The sequence below is a fragment of the Lingula anatina genome, chromosome 3 (genome assembly GCF_051362555.1).
Source record: "Lingula anatina isolate TDL-2025a chromosome 3, LinAna3.0, whole genome shotgun sequence".
NCBI classification, from domain to species: domain Eukaryota; kingdom Metazoa; phylum Brachiopoda; class Lingulata; order Lingulida; family Lingulidae; genus Lingula; species Lingula anatina.
This window is the reverse complement of record NC_141769.1, coordinates 2,870,451-2,894,012: the sequence shown is the minus strand read 5'-3', so window position 1 is coordinate 2,894,012 and position 23,562 is coordinate 2,870,451. Positions and strand designations below refer to the sequence as shown.

General features: G+C 34.5%; 2 protein-coding genes across 12 annotated transcripts in view; one reads left to right on the top strand and one right to left on the bottom strand.

Annotated features, from left to right (window-relative positions):
* Positions 1-166: 166 nt before the first annotated feature.
* On the bottom strand, positions 167-23,539 carry LOC106152453 (glycosaminoglycan xylosylkinase). 5 transcript variants are annotated; one of them, XM_013526043.3, is made up of 10 exons: positions 23,362-23,539; positions 21,732-21,899; positions 20,913-21,410; positions 9,183-9,306; positions 8,435-8,521; positions 4,712-4,821; positions 4,380-4,557; positions 3,808-3,996; positions 3,347-3,406; positions 167-3,084 (listed from the first exon to the last, which is right to left on the bottom strand). In XM_013526043.3, exons 3-10 carry the CDS (start codon positions 21,304-21,306, stop codon positions 2,880-2,882), a joined length of 1,347 nt encoding a protein of 448 aa, XP_013381497.2. In that variant the 5' UTR covers positions 21,307-21,410; positions 21,732-21,899; positions 23,362-23,539; the 3' UTR covers positions 167-2,879. The 5 variants fall into 5 exon arrangements, with proteins under 5 accessions (XP_013381497.2, XP_013381494.2, XP_086866194.1 ...); XM_013526040.3 differs by having other exon boundaries at positions 23,320-23,501; XM_087010068.1 differs by having other exon boundaries at positions 23,303-23,429.
* The window catches only part of LOC106152448 (potassium channel subfamily T member 2), a 102,361-nt gene continuing 92,331 nt past the window's right edge, over positions 13,533-23,562 (top strand). For 3 of the 7 annotated variants that reach the window (XM_087010062.1, XM_087010060.1, XM_087010057.1), the window contains exons 1-2: positions 13,533-13,644; positions 20,064-20,217. In XM_087010062.1, coding sequence (XP_086866188.1) covers positions 20,108-20,217 — 110 coding nt within the window. In that variant the 5' untranslated portion in view covers positions 13,533-13,644; positions 20,064-20,107. Of the gene's footprint in view, positions 13,645-19,537; positions 20,218-23,562 lie in introns of those variants that run through there. The other 4 variants (XM_087010061.1, XM_087010063.1, XM_087010058.1 and 1 more) reach the window with 4 other exon arrangements.

The following is a 23,562-nucleotide window of genomic DNA, read 5'->3' as shown; positions in this document are numbered from 1 at the left end:
AGCGCTAGAATGCGTTAGATGTGACGCGCTTAGGAAATTGCTCAAACTGATTAAAACGTTCAGATCCGGACAGATATAATAATTTAAATAAAACATATAAAATTTTTGTCATCTTGAACAGTAATAAAAAACTTTTAATACTTTCTCAAAAAATAACAACACTCAATTAATTTAACATGATTGCTTTCTTTAATTAATAAAGAATTGTTTATCCTTTTTAAAAGGAATTTACATTGTTTATCCTTAAACAATTCATCACTGGTATCAATTCACAGGATTCAAAGGCAGTTTTTACAAAATAGTTTGGTAGTTGATCATCATACATTATTCAAAAACGTTATTACATTTCATTAAAATTGAACTGAAAGTTCAGATTATTTAGCTTTTTAATGGTTAATGGAATTAATCAAAAATAAAATCTGAAAAATCTGAGTGTTTTACCACGCCCAGGATTTTGTCAAAAGGGGTGGGGAGTGGGGTGTGGATGGCAAAGTAAAAAAAAAAAAAAAAAAAAAAAGAGCCACCTAATGATACACATAATCTCATGATTTACGTGTCAACACAAATCTGCCACCATATATTCTTATAATTACTAAACTACCAACTACCAACATCTATCAACATTTTGAAATTGAATCATTATGTTGTGCACAATGATGTAAAATTGTTTGTTTTTTGTTTCACATTTCCCGTGTTATACTGTGTTTTGTAGAGTTAGAGAGGAGGGAGGACTGGGTACCTTAAAAGCTTACTTAAAGATGCTGAAGGTGCCTGCTGTCCTCCTCCCCCCCTTGATCTGCCACTGATGTGGTGTTAAGAAGAAAACAAAGATTACACTGACATTCAGGTACATGGAACAAGTATCATATTTGCCATCAAAATCTGTAACAAGAAATATTTGGCACCAACAGTTTGCCCCTTTGCCCTTAAGCCTTTGAGGCTACTTGAGGTAAAGTTTGATTAGTTTTTAACTTAGCAGGAATGATATAATTTATATATTATACATACATTTAATATATATCTATATATTCAATTTTACCATAAACCACCTGATTATAATTGAAAAACATGAAACTAATACTCATCTCATGATCTAACATTAACATCAAGCTTTCCCCTTAGCTTTATAAATATTTAAATATCAACCACCCTTGTCACTGGCAAATCTAAATCTAACATTTAAAAATCTAAAGAAAATTTTATTATTTTTTGCATTGAAATATTTCCTACTAACATTTGGCCACAATGAAAACCTCAATATACATATAATGCCAAGACCAGCTTTAAAGTATAGCACTTGTAACTCTTTAAGTATAAATACATTTTTTTTCAAAATAAAATACAATATTGCTGTGTGACCAAGTCTATTGCAACTCCACCTTGAGCTATAATGCCACATTCACAACAGCAGACTTGCAGATCTGTGAAGCAAATATGGCCGACCCACTGACAAGTTAGTCTGCTTTTGTGAATGTGGCCTAAGGGTGCATTTAAAACAGTGGATTAACAGATATCTGTGGATCAAATATGGCAACCCACTGCAAAGCTTACCACTTAATTCCAGATTAGACACTGAACAGATTCTCCGTGGGGATTACACAACAAGCACGCAAGTTGGTTGGCCATATTTGATCCGCGGATCTGTGAGTCTGATGTTCTGAATGTGCTCTAAGATGCCACTATCCACAACTTGTTATCCTCTGCTTTCATATTTCATTTTTGAAATCAGAATAAACAAGGTATGTTATAATTAAATTACATGGTGAAATAAGTACATCAGTTATTTAATGCTATCAGATCACACACTTTTTTGTCACAAATTTTCTTTTTGAGATACTGGAAGGTAAGTATGATGCCAAACTGCCATCTTTAGTCTACGCTAACAACCCTATGCTGTCATCTGTGTTGTCTTCTGATGATCCTGGGGTGCTGTAGATGTAACGTGTGTGTGTGTGTGTGAATGTGTGTGTGTGTGTGTGTATGTGTGTGTGTGTGTGTGTGTGTGTATGTGTGTGAATGTGTGTGTGTGTGTATGTGTGTGTGAATGTGTGTGTGTATGTGTGTGTGAGAGAGAGAGTGTGAGGGAGGGAGTACGTGCAGGCATGCATGTTTGTTTGGGGGGGGGGGAGGGGTTAGGAAGTGACAAAACAAAGTATGTGACCTCACCTTCACTATAGACTAACCATTAAAAGCTGAACTCTGAATATCAAGTGTGAAGTTCCATAACAAAAATATAGTTCTGATGCACCTGTTTTTGTTTTTTTTTAATCACACATTATTACTTACGTGTGTTTGTAAGAAAGATTTATTGAAAAGTAAATAATATATTAATGACTTTAAAAAATCTTGCACTTAAAAATAGCTGCCTAATATAATTAAATGCCATCACATCACATATGAAAAGGTGAAAAAATAATGGCAGGAAAAAGGCTGATCATTTATCTATAAAGTGTGACTGTGCAAGTGATCTATAGCATGATGCCATTTTTCACAATAAATTAAATTCGACATAACAAGCTCAGACCTATGTGTTGATTACTTTCAGGATCTTTTCTTGGCCTCTCATTTTTGTGAACTTATTCACTTAACAACTCAGTGATGACTAGATGTGTCACGCTCTGCACCAAGATTATGTTGAAATGTTTTGATGTCTTTATAAATGTAGCTAGAAAAAGATATATTGGTCATTCTGAGGAGTCTTTTGCCTACTTTTGTAAATGAGATTTTTTTAAACAATAGGCTCTCAATTCTTTTTCAGTCTCATACAGGAAATAAAGCAGGTTTTCCTTACTTTTTACCAAGCCACAGTATCCAGACTGTTAGAAAGCATCAGACAAGGATAACATTCTCTATAAGTGAACTTCTTTTCTCATCTAATATCACACAAAAACCTTTTGCTCAGATTTCTGTTCAACGCAGGAGTGCAGCTCCTGTAAAAGGTGCTCTAATCTTCTGTCCAGTGCTTTCAGATGTGGTTCAATGAGGATAGGAGCCAATGGATCTGCTTCAAGAATACCTCTAAGTACATTGCTCAACACTCCATCCTTCAGCAGTTGTAGCCTGTCCCACGTCGTACGCCTTAGTCTAAAACACAAAACAAAAAGAATCTCACACCATTAATGAAAGGAAATTACTTGAGATATTTGCCATACACAAACTAAAATTTCAGTTGGACATGCTTAGATTGATGGTCTCTTTGGGTAGATAAATTAAATTTCTGTAAGTTTGATATGTGTAGATACATATAGGTATCACATTTGGATATCAAGGAGAGAGAAATGACTCTGCTTTTTCTCCTCTGATAACTAGTCTCTCCCCTGTTGTGAAACTTATAGATCATACTCACAGACAACATTGCTTTATTGGAGTTAAAATGCTCTTCTCATCATGGTAATAATTTCCAAAACTGAAATTAAAGACAAGAATATATAAATTAAGTATTCTACATACCTACATATCAAAAAAAAAAAAAAAGCAAGTATGTGTGCTGTTGACCTTGTCGCACTTTCATGAAAAATGTCACTTTTTTGAAGATAAAATGACATCAATTTCTACAGATTAAATACAAAATGACAAGTTTTAGTGAATAACCTTATGGAAACCCTATATTGCCTGCTGAATATATTTCTTACAGCTGATCATAATTTTTCTTTCTCATAATTTTTCAGCTTCTCTTCTATAAAATCAGGAGCAAAACACTCTTTTAAAAAAATTCTAACTATTACATGTATGTAGTATGTATATTTCTGCCACATTAAACATCTATAAAATCATAATATCATAAAATCATTGACAGAGTGAACATACCTTTTGGCATTATCCAGCATGATAATCATGCTATCTGTGGCGTTGGCAAACGTCTCATAATGGTGGCGATCTGCATTCCCAATGAGGTAGTCCACTACAACAGCATCTAGGAGATCCAGAAGGCGGGGTTCGCTGTCGTAGGGTGCCACGGCCCGCACAGTATCACAGTATGTATCGTCGTACTCCCACCTGAAGGTAACACAGGTATATAAAGCATTCACAGAATACAATACTGTATTGCAAGTGAAACGGGCATAGGCAGGACAGGTCAGTAGAATCAAGGAGGACAGATGGAGAATGAGGCTAAAAGAATTGTCACCAAGATATGGGCATAGAAGCCTCATAAGAGATGGAGGGATGAGTTAGATGAGTATTGGAATAAACCAAATTGGAAATCCAAAGCCCAAAACAAGAATACACCAGAAGGAGGCCTCTAGACCAACATGTCTTCTTGTACATATCACTAGGAAATCAACATTAGGGACTTGATTTGAGGAGTTTCTATCATTTTAAAGGTCTAAATTGTTAAAGTTAGATTTAAAAGCAGATAGTACCTTCAAAGCAATTACTACCTGGCAACTTTTCCCTCCTTATAAGTCCTCTGCCAAGGACTTCTGTGTTTTTTATAAAAAGTCCACTGCCTTGGCAACCACAAGACCACAGCGCCCTCTAGCATTACGCCATCAGCGCACACCCCGTCCTCTTCACTCTTGCAATAGAGACACTGCCCATAAAAACAGGTGTTGTTATCTGGAATAGATATGGTACTGTCAGTTACTGCACATAAAAGCAGCCTTACTGACCAAATATCAATAACCAACGAATATAAAGTTTTTTTCATTGAAATCTTCAATGTATTCTAAACTATTAGGGATGGAAGATATATACATGTACATCTAAATACCTCTTTGAAAGAAAGTGCTCTTTAATTTTGTGGATGAAACTGGCAGGATTTCTTTCTGCAGGTTTACTGTGCGCCCCACCACCAGAGGTGCTCGATTCAGTCCCAGTAACCTGTAATAATACAGAGAATATTGTACTAAACAAACAAACAAAAAATTATATTATAAAAATGACCAGATAGATTGACTGGCACATAAATATGATTTATACACAGGCCGTAGCCAGCTATTTCATAAGTGGGGTTCTTTTTCTGAAAAAGTGGACCTTTTACAATGTAACCTTTGTGTACCTAGTTCAAATTTTTACCAGAATGGAGTTTTTCTTGACAAAAAGGGTGATTCTTTCGAACTCCCTGAACCCCTATGGCTACGAGGCTGTTTACATGTCTTTTAAATCTGATCTGTATACATGACTTATTTAACACTGTCAGTTTAATTTTTCTTCTCTTCTGAAGTTGCTTAGTCTTGTGGAAATAGACTCTCATCCTGACTGTGAGTTTTTAAATCTAACCTTTAAACAGGTATATGTTTAACAGTTGCCAAGTTAAAATACAACCATCCTATCAAAGGCTGGTTACATTAAAAGATAAAGAAATAGCAAAAAAGGTATTTTGCAGAATCACCCACCAAATATATGTAATAACTAAATGGTTTCTCTGGTTGTCAAAATGTAAGTAATAAGCTATAATTTTTCTTTTTCTAGAAAACACATTCAGAAAGCAATTGGATTTGCAGTTAATGCTATCCCCATTCACTTCTGTCAACAGTTACCTCAAAATAATGGCCTTACATTTTCTTCGCTACATTAAAACACCACAATTGCTATTTACATCAAATCAAACGGGCCATTTCCTTGAAAAAAGTAACTAATTTCAGAGAAACTATCAGAATAATTGTGTTAAAGCTTTAACTGAGGAACTGGTAATAATATGATGTCTACTACTTTAGTGTTCATCTTAAGATAAGACCCAATGCTTGCCAGTAGTACACAAAACACTACTGATAATATTTCTGATATATATATTTCTTAGCTAATTCTTGTATTTCATTTCACTGAGAAGCAGGTCTTAGTACTTGTCAGTATCATTTTAGAGTCAACTGGTGCAAGTTTGCGTCCATTCTTTGATTAACACAAGGTGACTCTGCAAGTTTTCTGACAAAATCAACAAAAGGTAAGTGAAAAAATGAAACTATTTCTTTAATTTGTCAACTTAAATTACGTCTCTTAACAGAGTTTTTGTGCTAAGGCTGTTTCACATACCCAGATAAATTGGGAGAAGAACACTCACAGCAATGGTTGGCTAAAATGATTTCTTCATGAAGCCAGTCCTAAATTGCATAGTATGTTTGTTTTAATGTTGGTTCCTTTGCTACTCATGAAAATTTCATAACCCATTTTATTTGATCCTGTCCAAATGCATGTTTAAATGATGACCTGTGTTTCAAATTAAACCTGGGAAGGGAATCTACTGCAATATTAGACTAAAACCATTATAAGAATTATACCAGAGATTATATAGGCATTTTACCATGCAGCTGATAAAATCAATGTAAATCAATGCATCAAATGCTTTTATACGTGTAACACAGCTGATGTTAAAAAAAAACAAACAAAAAAGCTAGATATGGTCTATGTCACATGCAAGGACATCATACATGAATACAAGTGACACCACACCTGGGTCTTTTTACTTGACAACTGCCGTAGCATAAGCCAGGTACACCACTTTTCAGTAAGTGTCAGGGACCACAGTATTGAAAAATTGTAATTAATATTTTCTAAATACTGTGATCCCTGATGTAATGTGAATGTGACAACCTCTGGCGCCTCACTCTGTGTATATTACATACATCTCCCTGACTCATAGTGTATCTATTACATACTGTTAACTGTTGACCTCAAGGTACCACATAATGGATACTTTCCTGAATAACAAAATAAGCCCACGGCTGGTTTCACAGTAATCAATGTAAAATTGGTGATCATCTGTGTCATGTATCTGGTTTGCATACAAATGTTCTATCACTGTGAACTATTACTGTCAACTATCACTCCCCTTCTGTTAAAAAGAAACTCTTGATAATGAAAGATAATTGCGAGTAAAGCTTACGATGAATCAGCAGTTTGCAAGTATGTGGACTACCAAGATTTGTGAGAGGCAATTAGCTTATTCACCTTCAAAGGGCTTTACTTACAAACATTTTAACTGTACACAAATATAAGTAAAAAGACTTTTCTTTCCCCTCACTTTCATATTCTTATTTTTTTAGCCTTCCCCACATTAGAGTGAAATAATCAATCTTGGCTATAGATGTGTACAGCACATTAACTAAATCTAAACATCCATTACTAATTTAGGTATGAAAAACTTAATTAGGATGATATACCGTTGCCATAACTGACAATGTAAAGCACTGCTTCACAAACCTAATATCTGATAAAGGATGCCAGTGAGTACCTCGGCAGCTTTCTAATACCAGTACCTAGTTTTACTCTCTCTTAAAGCAACTCAATTACACACCAGGTAATAGCATCGACATAAAGGACATCCCTGGCAGTGCTGAATTCGGTAAGTATGGTGTGTAACATGTGCTATGAAGGGGACCCACTGAGAGTCCTCCATGTATCATCCTTGTACAGGATTTGTAGTAAGTAATTTGAAAGGAATCTAGTGCATGGGCATATGTGAGTGGACCTAGCACAGGATAGTATGGTATATTTTATTAAGGGCCATACCTGTGGCCTCTGTGGGTGTGACCCTGGTGTGGACCCTGAAGAATATCTTACAAAGAGGGCCACAGTGCAGAACCCAGAATGTAACATTTGCTACCAGGTAAATCCCGCTCTGTATATAGCAATAGGTGAGTTTTGATAAAGGCACTTGGGGTTTATCAACTACAAAATATGTTTTTAAGCAAAAAATGCAAACAGAAAACACTGCCTCTCCTGAAGAAGAAAACATGCAAGTTCTATACAACTGTAAATAAGACAAATGAGCCTTTCAAATCCTCATCCTTCTTCTTAATTATCAATAACCTTAAAGTAGACACCTCTTTTCTATTCAACAAAAGCCAGTGCAAAAGACGGAAGTGAAAGGAAAACACACTACATCATTTTTCTATTGTATGACAGTGTTGCAAAAATGAAAGCCATTTGGAGGTATGATTGAATTTCATGGATCAATATCAATAACCATTGTATGCTGTAGCTTGGGTGATTAGAAAGTATGTTCATCGTTTTTTTTTTTTAATGCACAATGGAAGTGAGTAAAAAATCTGTTTTGAAGTTATGAGAGTACTTTAGTACTTTATAAAAAAAAACAATCCTATATTTAGAGAAACTACATAATATGTATGTGTAGGACTTTTGGTTCTTGGCCAATATTCAATAATCTTTTAGCCTTGTGTCAGGATTAAAAGAACACACTGGTTGCCAGTAACCCATCAGGACCTCCACAAATTCAATTTCCTTCAATATCTGGCATTCTGAAGGGCAAGTATATAAAGGTACCTTTATGCCATTCTGATAGGTTTGTAAATACATGGACTGAAACCACAGTTGACCATTACCATATCAGAAAGACAATACACAAAGAAGGTAAGTAAAGTACCTGGCCAGTGGTAAAGGCAGCAGAGAGCTGAGCATATATTCTGTGTGATCAGTCTGCCATCATTTCAATGCATCTCTCTCTAATTACTGAGTGTGAATAATACAGGGGTCATACCTTATCAAGTGGAATGCAGCTATTTCTCCGTTATGTCTGTCAGCACCAGAGTATGGTGTCCCTACCACCACGTAGTCTCTGTCATACCTGAAAATAAGAGTCAACAAGAGCGTCATCATCTTTCCATGGAAAAACGAGGTAAAAAAAAATTGTTTAAAGGGATAATAACTCTTCGTATGAGACCTATATTTCACAATAAAAACCTTTTGAATAACTCATAGAAATACAATATATTCTGTTTTACCACAAAAACAGCAGTTATAGCTTTTATTCTGATATTTGAACTTGTCTTTAGACCACGTGACCTCCGTTGATGTCTATACTCTGTTAAAAACCAAAACAAAAAAAAAACAAACTTTTTAGAAAAAAACCAGGGACTAACTTTGAATGTAAAAATGGATTCATTAACCATTGGTAAGTATGGGAAAATTGTTGTTTACTCCAGGAAAATTCATTTTTTGGCCGAAACGAAGAGTTATTATTGCTTTAAGCGATTTAAGTAGAGAGCTTTAATAAGAGGTGATTGTGTTCCAAATTTGTCTTCCAACAGGAAAAGGTACTTTATCTAAAAGTGGACAATTTGTGCAAATTATCAGTTACCACTAACTTTTCTTTTACTGATTACATAATTTACTGATTATCGTACAGCTGTGTAAAATTAAAGTAAAATAACTGAAAAGTAAAACCATATTTTCAAATCTTAAGGAAATTTACTCTATGGATAATGAGAATTTCATAAAATGTTCACCATTTTGGCTTGAAAACTGCCTTTTGGTTGCCTTCTAAGACTAGAGTCATTTTGAGCTGGGTACCCTTGAAGCCTACGTCAGCCGCCATGATGGGTCTGGTAGCCAGGGCATTCAATATGGCACCTGGATAATGGTGAAAAAAAAAAGATAAAAATGTAAATCTTATGAATCTATAAGCCTTTACGGTGAATTTTACTTGGAAATATGTTCAGTGTGTCACTTGAAATATAAACCAATGTTAGGCATTCAATGAAAGCTCAAATGTTAAAAAATCAAAAAATGCTTAAAAGTAAAGTTTTAGGTGCAATGTTTGGAGTGAAAAGTAATATTTATGATACTGGCCTATCTCTTACACAATGGGACAACAAAAATGAAGAATGTTATAAATTTTTCACCATTTACTCATCACAGCTATGAGTAAATATTAAATTAAAGACAATAAAAATTAATTCAAATATAAAAATAAATTAAAGACAATAAATATTAAATTAAAGACAATAAAAATTAATTCTAGGTGCTCAGTAGTTTAAAAAAATTAGAGAAAAAACCTTGGCACCCTTGCGAAGAGCAACTTAGTAGACTGTTATTGCTAATAATGTCAGATTAGACCCAAATTTGACACAATTTTATAGTAACTGTAAATGTGCACCATTTCAAATGAAGGCTAAGGGAGGCTTCTACAGGAAGTAATGCAATCAATCTATTTCTTTCTTTTTTCTTATGAGAATGGCTTGATGGGAAATATTTATACACTGAAGTGGTTCTGCATATATACCATATACCTGTGTGTGTGTGTATGCATATGTGTGTGCCCAATACCAAAATAATTCATTTACCTTGTAATATATTGATCAGTACAGACTTAATTGCATAATGTTTGGCAACAATGTATAATATGCTTTGACAGTCTCCAACTCCCTAGGCGCAAATTAGTAAAAGACAATGCTATAAGTGTCTAAAATGACCAAAACGCATATAGTTCAAAGGAGGTGTATACTGTTTCCAATCCTTTATATGTTCCATCCCAGCTAGGTAGACATCTTTAGAATATTGTCCAATACAGTAGGATTATCAGTCTCTTGTGAAATGTATATTACATTTTGAAGTGAGTTATATAAGGAACTAAAGTTGTTAAACAATAATTTTTTCATTGTGGCAAATATGGCAGGTTTGGTGCAAATTTATATTTCCTCTCGTAGTAAACAAAGTGGCAGAAACAACACTGCCAAATAACACAATAATGACTCAACTTTTTTCAGTGGGGGAAAATTGCAAATTTAATAGGTACTGAATTTTTTGACGTCATGAATTCTTAAAATTAGAACAGTCTGATTGAGTGGTAACAACAAATTGATAAGAAGGTTTTAGCTCAATTTTATACAGTAAAACACCTCAAATGCTATTGTAGATATATGTTTTCAATGATTAAAATATTTATGTATCAGGACATTTGATAATGTTGCCTGTTGAAAAGATCGATGGATGCTAGGTTATAATCCCCTTGAAATTCAGAGAAAATAACAACATGTATGACTTAGGGAAGTGTTAGTGCTCTGGAAATTGAATTAAACTTATGTTTATTTGATGTGAGACTGGAGGACTTTCAATCCCCTGAGGACAAATATATATTACAACAAAAAGCAAGGTATGAAACAATCCAATCAAACTGATTACACAATGACAGCGCATCATTATCTAATGAAACAAAAGATCAATGTAGCTCCATGTTTGTCCATTAGAATTGACAAATCAATGAGCAAATGCTTTAGCTTATAAAAAAATAACCCTTTTTAATATCCCACATAATTATACTTCATTAAAACACTTTTTGTGAAGTAACTGTCATCTAATTTTATTAAATACATTGTTAAAACAAATGTATTAATTTGGATTCTGTGGGACAATCCAACTAGTTTTAATTGAAGATAATAATAATAATTTTGCAAGCAAGATTCTACAAAAAAAGATATAATATGTAGACAAATGCCTTGAAATCATTCTGAAAATGGAAGAAATGGCAAAGAACTAATCCACATAGAACTTACACAAGGTTTTATCTGACACATTTCTTGTGTTACTATGCGTGAGTGTTTTAAATAAATGATGTACTTCTTATGATTGTTTTTTATTCTTTCAGTATTTGAAAACAGTACAAAACTCTAATTCCTTTCACAGATAGCAGAATTCTATCAAGGTACTGAAATTTTATTATTTTTTGACCTAAGTCTATATTTTTGATTGAGCAAAAGCAGACTGGGGGACTGGAGGCATTGCTCTACTGGAAAGATCCTCCCAAATCAGTAACTACTGAGAACCATGAAATTCAATACAATATGCAATGAAAACCCAAGAGACCTGAGGAAAAGAACATACATGGGGAAATAATAAAAGCTGAGAAGTATGATATGGGACAAATGGCACATGAAAATAAAAATGTGAAAAAAGAATGGTGTACAAGAAAAAAATGGAACACAAAACGAACATGTAATCATGATATGAACTTGAACGTGAACGTGAGCGTAAACGCACCCTATGACATCCACTTATGACACTCCTGTGTCTAACCCGTAACTTTGCTGATTATGTGCTGTAGCTATTATGTAATTAATTTCCATTATCAGAAGCTAGCAAAAATGCATCATATCAAAAGAGGCTTTTTCTGAGCCTTTTTTTTAAATTGTTCCCCTGGGATTGGTGAAGCTAAGGAACAAAAGCTGTTGATGGCTTTGTGTGTTTATTCTGACTCACTGATGTATCAACCTACCTCCAGTGGTGCCCAGATATGGACTGGTGAATACAGCATGTATGTCCTAAAATATGGGTTGAAAACTAAAGTATCTGGTGGATTCATATATATTTCAGTTTGTGAACACCTTAAATATCTGCTATCCCCTGCCCAAATAAATAAATAAACAAATAAAAAAATAAATAAATAATGAAAAGGAAAGAATCTTGAAAACCAAGGGACAATTCCCACAGATATTTGGATCAATCTATCTCCCTGGGGACTATCACTAAATTGCTATCAAACTAACCGATTTAGACATCTGTCATACCTAGTTTAACTGTTAAGGGGTAATTATCTTTATCCCCTAGCTGATTCAGTTGGTGTGACAGACATTAAAGCCTCTTGAGCTGATAGCAATTTAGCGTGAACCCCCTGGGAGTTAGATCGATCCAGATGGATCGATCTAAGTATGGAAACCCAGCCCAAGTCTCTATATTATTAGATAGATTGATGTTCTCTTTTTTTTTCTGGGAATCTCAAAGTTGTAACATAATCATATTCTCTACTGGCAATTATTTTAAAGTTTTCACAGGTATCTGGAAATAAATTTCATTTTCAGTCACATCAAGTATCAGGAATACTATTTAAAACTGTTTTAGGTTATTACTGTATAGTACTGAGGTTTATGTAAATATTACAATATCTAATTTACTTATAACAGTCTTAATTTATTGTGCTTTATTATACTGATTAGGGATATATCCTATGTTGTGCTGAAGCCCTCATTTACTTGTACAAATATTGCTTTCAAATTTATTTGATTCAACTTATTTAAAATAACCATTAGGTCTTAATCATATCTATATCATATGGCCACTTCTCAAAGCAAATACTGAGTTCAATTTATTAATCAAAACCATACCTGAAATGACACATAGAAAGAAATCCATTCTAAAAATATTCAAGAAATTTGTACATATTACCAGGTATATTGGCAAAAATAAATAACACCAGGAAACACCACTGGAATAAATATGATGAAGCTGCAGCTGCTTATTGATTGAAACCTTGGGTCCAAGCACCTAATTTATCCAATAGAAAAGAATGCCGTTAGCTTAAAAACATGGACATCCAATTAAGATGATCAGGAAGACGGTTTCTAGTCAGAAAGAATAACAGGTGTTTTTTTTTTATGAATATAGGGACATAGCTTCCCTGCAGCATGCTAATAGCATATATTCAGTCAGGTAATTCATGCTTATACATATCAGGCATTGGCAAGAAGGCTCGGATCTTTCCCCGAGGTAGGTTTTCTGCCACATAGGAATATGTAATATGTATATAATGAACATTCCCAACTTCAGGCTGCACCCTGATCAATTGATAAACAATGTCTATTACCCACATTCAATTATCTATTTGAATAAGTTATGACACAAAATGCTCAACAGCATCCGTCTTTTTGATGCTAAAATCTATACAGGAGTATGTCACAGATGACACGTTTTTGTGTTTTGTCTGCAGTGCCAACAAACTTCTGTGTGTATTATGGACAGTGAATGATCTGAAAACCGTTATTGTAGAGCAAGGGAAGATGTCAATAATGCATGACTTTTACATGACTTGAACCTATTGACGTGTTCAGTAAGCACATCTTCTCATTTTACTTGAAGTGCATGGATTTAAATGAAGTACGAAGACAATACTGTGGAATGATTCTGAAGATTCTGCAGGTATTTTTCTTAAAATGCTAAGAGATAAAACTGTCTTTTTATAGACATAAAAGGTGTTGAAAATTTACTCATTTTGTATTATTGAATATGTAGTACCTGCAGTATGAAGTAAAAGATGTAATTAATAATATCTGATGAGATGAACTGATGCTGAGAGGGCACTTTTATACCCTGCATTAGGAAATTGAAAGGAGAAACAATGCAGGTTTAAATATCTGCTTTTAATCTCTCTCTCATCTGTAGAAAATTGACTGAGCAGATATTTCAGGTAAAAGATGACCATCATCTTTGTCTTGCAAGAGGTAAACTCTTCAAACACTGATTTCAGAGTGATACATGCATCTAGCAGTTAATATGATATACAAATAAAAGGGTCTTTTAAACAAAACTGGTCATACAGTAATTGGGAGCAATCACTAATTATACCCACCCCCTTCGGCTGAGGGGCTGTGAAGGTCCTCGTGGCTAAGGTGGAAACTTGTTAACAAGGCCAGGTGATATTGGAATGGGCAGGAGGTTTTGTGGGAAAAGTTAATTCAACGGGAAAATCAGTAGCTTTATATTGACCATGATAGAAGGGCGAGGGGGATTGGGGAGGGGCATTAGGGAAAATACCCTTATTAAATATGGGCTCCAAGATCATTATTAACATACTGGTTCTGGTTTTCTCTGTACCTCCACTTTAGCAGGAAATTGCAATTGTGTTTAAACATCAAAAATGATAATACTAACTAATATCTCAAAGATTCTTTTGTTGTGAATCTGCATGTATGGAGCTGCTTGAGTGGTTTCACAGCATTCCTGGATTTAGATTTAGTGGTCTACTCAGGTGGAAGTTTACGCCAGATAGAATAATTTGGAACTTACGGTGCCTTGGGGATGATCTGAATTCATTATTTTGACTTTTACAAGCTACTGCATCCAGAGCCTGTATCATCTTACAGAATAAAATGTGATTCAATTTTTATTGATTTTAGTGTTTTGCTGTCCATTTCTCACAAGCAGATTAGGAAATGAATGTATCAGGGAAATCTAAGCAGCTAGCAGGCTATCATGCAGATCCAAGCTGGCTAATGTAAACCCCCGGGGATCCTAAACATGATGCCCATGCCGAGACTACACATTTTAGTGCTGTGCATAATAGGACAAATTCACCCAAGGCCATGCTGGGCTGGTTCTGATGTGAATATGGCTTTGCATAGGTCATTCAAAGTTATCCAGGTTCGCTCCATCTGAAAGTGTTTGGACTGGATACAGTACCAAGAAGAATAGCTACATATACCAGTTTTTCTGTGAGAAAAGAAATTCAGTGTTGTTAACAAAATAATATATATTAAGATCCTCTGATTGCTTTATTTGTGTTCACTGATTTGAAGAGAAATGGGGGAAATAGGGTTTCTTTAAAGCAAAAATAAATAATTAAAATCACAGTGGTTTTCAAATTATGTCTATGCCCAAAAATGATTAAAAGAAAATTTTCTTAGAAAAAGAAAAAAAAATGCTGTTAGTTCTTAGAAACCACAAGATTGCATGAGAAGATATGATGGTACAATTAAGTTACAGCAAGCACAACAATGATTTATCAAATTTAGTTTGAGCATGACCAGAAATTACCAGGCTTCTTGACGCAATTTGCCAGACGCATCAGTTTGTGGATGTTGATTACATACTAGATAAGGTACCTGTGTGTGTGTGTGTGTGTGTGTGTGTGTGTGTGTGTGTGTGTGTGTGTGTGTGTGTGTGTGTTTACTCAGAGATGTTTTACACAGATTGATTATTGCTTTCATATAAGTGTGTGTGTGTGTGTATGTATGCACGTGCGTGCATGCACATATCTGTGTTTATTCGGAGGTTATTGCTTCAATATGATTAGTTAAGAAGATCTGCATATCATAAAACCATATAATTAATTCATTTTTTTGTGAAGAACTTCCTCTTAAACACAAAAGCAACCTATTGCTGTTGTCTCAATGATATGCTTTGGGGCTATCTGGTTAATTGCAGTCTACAATGATCAGCCATAGGTTGCCTGTCTTGAACTAATTAATTTAATACGTATTGTAAACACTTAACAAAACACAATAGAAATTACAAGTTCATCTTATATTATGCATTATCACCTTTTTATGTAAATATGTAGCTAGACAAGAAAGAGTTCATAGCGGGGTACAATCAATATGCAATCAACTCTAACTGTATTCATCAATGCTGCATGGAGCCCATTCTGGCTGATCTTCCAAAAGTTATTATATCCTTGCTGCAGAAGTCAGAAATTTTCTTCCACGTGAATGACTATGGAAATTTCTCTACAATTTTAACAAAGTAAGTATTTTTTCAATAATACTTGGGAAAAGTTGTGAAAAGCCTAAGCTGGGTTTATGTAAAAAGGCATTTTTGTGAGTATAAACTAAAACAAAAATTAAAAAGTATTTGGAAAAATTAAATATGGAATATTATTAATGAGGTACCTAAAATTCAGTAGTATTGCATCAAAGAGACAGATATCAAATGTGGACTGCCAAACTGGAAATGAAATAAAGCTCAGTACAAACTACGGCAATTACTCAATCTTTTCAATGGGGAAAAAATTACCAAACTCTCAGATACATAATTTTATAATCAATAATATTATATTTCCATACAGCATTTGAGGTACTTTTACTGCATAAGATAGAACTGTAGAGTAGCCTGCTTTTTAATTTGTTGCTACCATTCAATAGGAATGTTCTAATTTTAAGAAATTATGACTTGCAAAATACAGTATTTGTATAATCAAGAAGTTATAAAGTCTCTTATAACTTCTTGGTATAATGAACGTTTTCCCCCTCCACAAGTAATTACCATAAGGCCCTTAATTTCTACATCAAACGTTAAAGTATCATTTAAGGGGCATATTTTAACCATACTTTCTACACTGGTACATGTTGACAACTTTCAAGTAGCCTGTAAAAGAATCACCTGAGGAGAGTATTCACACTTAACATTGACAATTATTTAATCAACTTAAAGTTATGTCCTCTTGATATTTCTCTCTGATAGATTTTCTTAATTTTTTTACATGCACAGTTGACATCCATATTAAGATTTAAAATTTGAAAGGTACTCAAGTTAGTTTTGTTGCAATGGTGATTTGAAATTCGGATTCATTTACTTGAGACCCCTATTTTTTTTTGCTTAATTTTACAATTTTCTTCACAGATGAAGTGTGTTCATAGTTCATATCTTCTACACGTGGTCTTTAGCACACATGGCAGACATAGATGAGGACAAACTGATAAGCAACCATGCAAACTTTGTTGCAGCAGCAACTTGCTTTAAGATAAAACCAATTTGTATTGCTAGATTGCCAGCACCAGCTGGTGACGCAATGCACAACAACAACAACAACAAAAAGACATTAATGCGCGGCGTTGCTGCGCAGTACTAGAAGACCCCATGGCCAAAGTATAGTTAAAAGGACCTTTATCTCCTCAGAAGTGGGTAAATTCAAGCATACTGTGCCTCATGTCACACACTAGATCTGCTTGTAAATGGACCAAGGTAATTCAAGTGGCCCCATGCGCATCAGCTTCACCAATTCCAGCTTGCTCTTTGAATTATTAAAACACCAAATTAAATCATCTCTACCAGTCTATTTCATTGATACTCCATAACAGACATATGCACTATATTTGGTACTGTATTATTCAATAATCTCCCTTTTTTGTTTCTGAGAGTTAATACATATTTTAGTAATAATTTCCCTTCCATTTAAATCAAATGGGAAATGAAAGTAAAAATAATGAAATATCTTTATAGTGTCATGATCCAAATCTTTATAGGGAGTGCACATCGTAGCAGCAGGATCCATCCGTCTCTGTGGGAGATTCTCCTTAAGTGCAATCACTGTACTCGGCTAGCTAACATGTCTGACATGCCTCCTTGAGAGGTTAGTAGGTAATCAACTAATTAATTAGCTACCAAAGGAGGCATGCTAGACAATTAAGCTGATTACACTGAATGCACTTTGACAAGAATCTTCTGCAGAGTTAGATCAATCCAGCTGGTGCTGTGTTTGAGTCTGAACGTGGCCCAAGAAACATATATGATAAAGCCATGTTCCTGTCAAGAAAAACAATACTCGTGTAAAACATGGCGAAACCTCATAACACAAATTTAGGAGTATTTAAATGTACTAGAAAGTTTTGTTGTTATCTTGTATTCACCATCACTTAGACCCCATTCCCATAGATTTTAGCCTGATCTATCCCTGTCTATTAAAAGCTGTAAGGGGGTAATTAACTATGGTGAGCGCTCAGCTGACTGCAATTTAGCATGAACCCCCAGGGAGTTAGGTCAATCTAAATCTCTGGATCAATCTAAATATCTGGGAATGCACCCTTAGTAGTACAGGCAGGCAGACTCCTACCAGCATATTAGTCACAACCTTTTTTCAGTGTCTGCTTAATAGTTAACTGTTGATAGTTTACTGGCATTCCCTTGATAATGTCCACTGCACACCAACCCTTTAAAATCAATCACCGGGGTGTTCACTACTAGCTATATATGGCCCACTGTGGCAACGCAACATGGCACGGCATGTAAAGCACTGGCCATTTGGGATCTGATACAATCAAGCTGTAAGGATGAGGTCCAACCCTGAACAGGGCTCCACTCAATAAAACATGTTATTTTTTTAAACACACACACACACACACACACACACACACACACACACACACAACAAATAAACAAATAAATAAAAAAAAATAATAATAAATAAATTTATCCCCAAAACCCTACAGAGTATATGAACTGTCTTCAACTTGAGTGTTTGGAATAGTGTTTTAAATATTACTTAATTGCCATGTTAATTAAACTAGCATTAAAAAAATGGGATTTGAGTTTACTGTATGAACAGTGCTTTACTCTCTATATATGTATGTTGTCAAAAGCAGTGCAATATGTGGCAAGTGAAGAATATATATCCAATGCATATGCACAAAACTCTGTTTGGTTTGAGCAGAGTCAATTTAGTGCTTTAAACATACAGGAAATGAAGCTCTGTGCTCCTTTGACCCCCATTAACACTGAGTTACTGTCACGCACAAATGTTTTCAACCAGCCTGCAATTCTAGTACTTCATGTTAAAATCATTTGTATGGGTTCAGAATGCTGATATTCAGAAATATCAAGGTATTTCTATATTAATCATACTGAGAAAGTTAATAAGCTTCACTAGTGCAAAGCAGGAGATTATTGGGAAATTGGTAGGTTTATTTATATTTACCAGGGGACAAATTTCAATATTAATATCAACATTTTGCACTCGTGTCTCAAGTCCCTTTATAGGTTATCTATCTTTGACAGTGAATCAGAAAGAAAATCCATAAACAGCACATATATATATATATATAAATTTGTTCCTATAATAATTCCATCCATTATTTCAGAATTATTTTGAGGGATAGCTATATAGAGAGCATTTCTCTAAGAAGACTGTTTATAACCTTAAATTAGATGGCCAGCGTCGGTGAATCTCATCCAGGTTACTAATATCTAATAGTGACATTAGGTGAAATCATAAATCAAGCTGCTGGCCATAATTCATTGCATAGGTAACATGAATGTGAACTGAAGGGCCATTCAGAATAGATGATCAGAGTACTAACTAATCCTCCGACTAAATATGGCTGACCATGCTTAAAAAGTAATGCCACTAATTCTTTGGTCTCCCCACCTCCACACACGTCGTCGCTGCAGGGGGCTAGCAATTAAACCTAGGAGCCGAGATTTAATCAGTTTAATGGCACATGTGGAGGCAGGGAGCTTATTGGGAATCAGCGGCATCGCCTTTGAAGTGTGGTCAGCCATATTTAGTTGGAAGATCAGTTAGTACTCGGATAATCTATTCTTAATGGCCCCTGCATAAGAGCAATGGAATCTGAATAACACTAGGTTTGAGAACCCCTTTTCTCTATACAATTCAAATGCTTAATTTTCCGTCACAGTTTTCTAAGCCTAAATCAACTTTATATGCTTTCTAATAACATCAGGCTGTCAATATCCACTGACATTTCACTTGAATCATAAAACAGTACAAACCTAGGTGTTCTTTCTTGTTGGAAGTTATATAACTGAAATCCTTGTAAATGGTGCATGCAATTTCTAATCAAATTTAGGCCACATGAAAAAAAAAATTAAAATGAAGACCGAAAATACTGAAATCCGGCATAATCCTGAAAACTTTCACCCACTGTTTCTACACCTAAACAACTATTTAATGATGACACTTCTCAATCATATTTACCATATATTAAATACATATATAATTCACCAGTAGTAAAAATAAAATCCAAGTGGTTATGTGTAAGTTTCTAACCTCAAGCCTATCACTTATTCTTTTATACATATATGTATATATATATATATATTTCCAGAAAGTTGCTGAGAGTTCTACACCAACAAATGGATAGGGGACACAATGGTATTTGAGAGAGGAAATAGTGAACCAGACGCTGAGAGACCAAGGGACATCTTTGCAGTCCTAAGACAGAAGTCTGTTGAAACATATCTAAGTGATGATGGAGAAAAGTGAGTAGAACACATATGCTTTGCTTTTATCACACCTCTGAAGAATATTTCATATGATACCATTTTTTTTTTAATTTTAATGTAAGTGCATAGCAGAGGGTCCATGTACACCTCACATCTTGGTTGTAATGAAAATGAGAGAGAGACAGAGAGAGAGAGAGAGAGAGAGAGATGTTCAAACATAGACATGTTTTTCACCATCAACTTTTATTGTTTTTCAAAAACACTAAGTCTATAACTCTATTAAAGGTAATTGAGATCATAATATTATCTGTTAATAACTGCATGCTCCTTGTAAATAAACTGGTTAACAATGCCATCTACTGTTGTTTCGTAAGAAAAATAATAATAAAAAAAAAAAAAATAAAAAAGCAAGTAAATTCATTAAAGACATTGTAAGATTTTGCTGGATAATCTACTGCTTTTTTGTAAAAAAAAGGAGTCCATTTAAGACATTGTTTTTTGCACCAAATTTTTTTTCCTGCTGAGCATAAATAAAAATATGAAGCAATTCATGCATGAAGCATGAAACAATTCACATCCACTGCACAGCACCATCTAGATCTTCTCTACCACAATCAGAATTGCAATGTGTACTTGCCTGGAAAATTACCAGGATCTTGAACATTTAGCTCTAGACCAACACCTTAAGTGGTGTCAATTTTAATCTGAGAGCTAAATTTAGAAGAACTTACCCATTTCTGGGGCTTCCTCAGGGTGTATTCTCCTTGACGTCACCCAGCTTGCAGCAATTTCCCATGGGGAACCTTTTATCTTATGATTCAAGTTCACTTTATATTTTTTAATAAGTTCTGCAATCAGTTCAGACTTGCTGTGCTTTTCTACAAGAGAATTCTGTCTTATTGAGCCACTTGTTATATGTTGTATTGGATCAAGCTCTTTTCCATATTTGTCTTTACTGACTCTGCCATCTTCTGCAAAGTCATAGTAGTCCTGAAAATCCCTGGTCTCTCTATGGAGACCATGGTCCTTGAGTTCTGGTTCTAAAATCTTGAAGGAGACTACAAACAGAAAGGCTACAGTCAACACAAGGAAAATCCTTACTCTCAGTTTCATCTTGACTGGCATTTTTATGTCTGGTCTCAGTGCTTTGAAAAGGTGACCTTGTGTATGCAGTGTTTACAAACATTGTATCAGCCAACTTTATCTTTCACTGAGAAAGGAAACATCTCCTGAAATGTCAGTAAGAAATGAAATTATTGATTCAACATGTGTCTGCAGTTGATTTTATCTACTCTGTACAAGTATTGCTGTACATGCAAATATACTGATAAAGTAATTACATATATGTCTGACAGAAAAACAGATACTATACTAAAAAGATGAAGCATTCTTTTTAACACTGACATTTAAAAAAAGTACACATTAATATACACTTCAACTTTCTCACAAAAACAACATTTTTAAATACAGAAAAAAAGTGATATGAAAAATTTGACCAAGTCACATATCTATGAATGTCTAAGCTAAATGCAGAAGTTCAATTTTCTCACCTGGGAACACTCCATATTTGTGTTCAAGTCTCTGTTGATCATAATATAAATGTAACATGATAATACGACCACACAACAACAGCTGTGCTCTCCCACACTTTAATCAGACTATATCTGGCCAGAGTCAGCAGCACATCTGTACATATACTGGCGCAAATGCCTTTACATCTGAAACTCATTAAGATAAACCAATTAATATCATTAATAGTTGTGAATATTTTAATGAGTGGTAACACACATCTGTCTGGTGCAGAGTTTTAGTGCAAAAACGCCAATTTGGAGATTGTGTTAGATTGTTGCTTGCGATATGTGCCTAACTATAAGTAAAAATGACATTCTAATGTAGTGTTGCTGGCCAATTTAGTGTGTCCAACGCTGCTTATATGATGGCAAATTGCCACCTTAGCCATAGAAGCAGGATTCTGCCTTGACGGATTTTTGTCGTCTGCAGAATTGGTCACTGACTCTTTGACCTTTCTACGTAGACACTATTATCTCTGCAGTAGGCATCATAGCCATAGGGTATAATCAGAGAAAAGTGAAAGTATAAGGAGAGAGAGTCATTAATGTTAATGATGTACATGTAGTGTTTTTCACTAGTCTTCTTGAGCAGTACTTGGGAGTAGTCATTAGTATCATTAGATCTTAGAACATGACACATGGGGAAACTTAAGTTTCAGCACAAATTGTAAACAAGGTTGAGAACTTTAGGGTAAACTTTAAATTTTAAACCAAATTTAAACCAAATGGTGATAACATTTCCTTTTATTTTCTTATCTAATTTAACTTCCCAGTACCAATACTCCCTTTACTACCCAACAACGATACTTTAGCCTAACTACTAAATATGTGACATATATCAATTTTTAATATAAAAGTCTTACTGTAAATACTGGTAACTAAAAATGACATACTTTACAGAATATCATTCAAATGGTGCAGGATAAAAGATGCAGGTAACATGATAATTTTGCTAGGAGAGGTAATGAGGAGGTGTTAAGATGCGATGGTGTAAAGACCCCTACTGTTCAGACCAGTATTCAGTCCAGCAAGAACCTAGTACACTATGATCTGTCGATGGATCCAAAAAAAAAAAAAAAAAAAAAAAAAAAAAAAATATATATATATATATATATATATATATATATATATATATGTAAGATCACAATAGTTGACCATAGTGCAAAAAACGATCAAAACTGTTAAAGTATCTAAAACGAATTTTATAAAATCGACACATACACCCCATATTGTTTTAATATCAGTGAAAGCCCCCTGATTCCCAGAGGTAGAAATTATTCAAATCAAATATGTGTTCAACTTTAGGTGACACTGCAGCGTACGTCTTTGTAGACAGTCTGTCTATTCAAATAATTCATTTTCATAAAATTTCAATCCTCTTACTTGCAAAATCTCTCGTAACCTATTTCCTGTCAGTAATGAATTTGCCTCAGTGTTGCCAGTAGCTAGGCTGTGTGGCCTTAATGATAATCTGCGGTAAATGTATATATGGAAATAGTATTTTAAGTTTTGCATTCACATCAGTGCCACTTGTAAAAAGGCACACATACATGTTTTACATGCTCACCTGCTACTTCCCTGTCATAACAATCGAACCTCTGTTAGTTACCTTGTGTATATACAATTTGATATTTCATTCTCCGGCACTGCAGAAAAACCAAAAATCGTCTACGTGGGCGCAGCCATCTTTAAAGCACCACCAAAGTCAAGAATTATCATGATCAAGGATTGTTATTGGGACGCTATAGCCCAGCACAACAAAATATCATAATTATCACGTTAACAACACAAGTAAAATGTTACGTACATC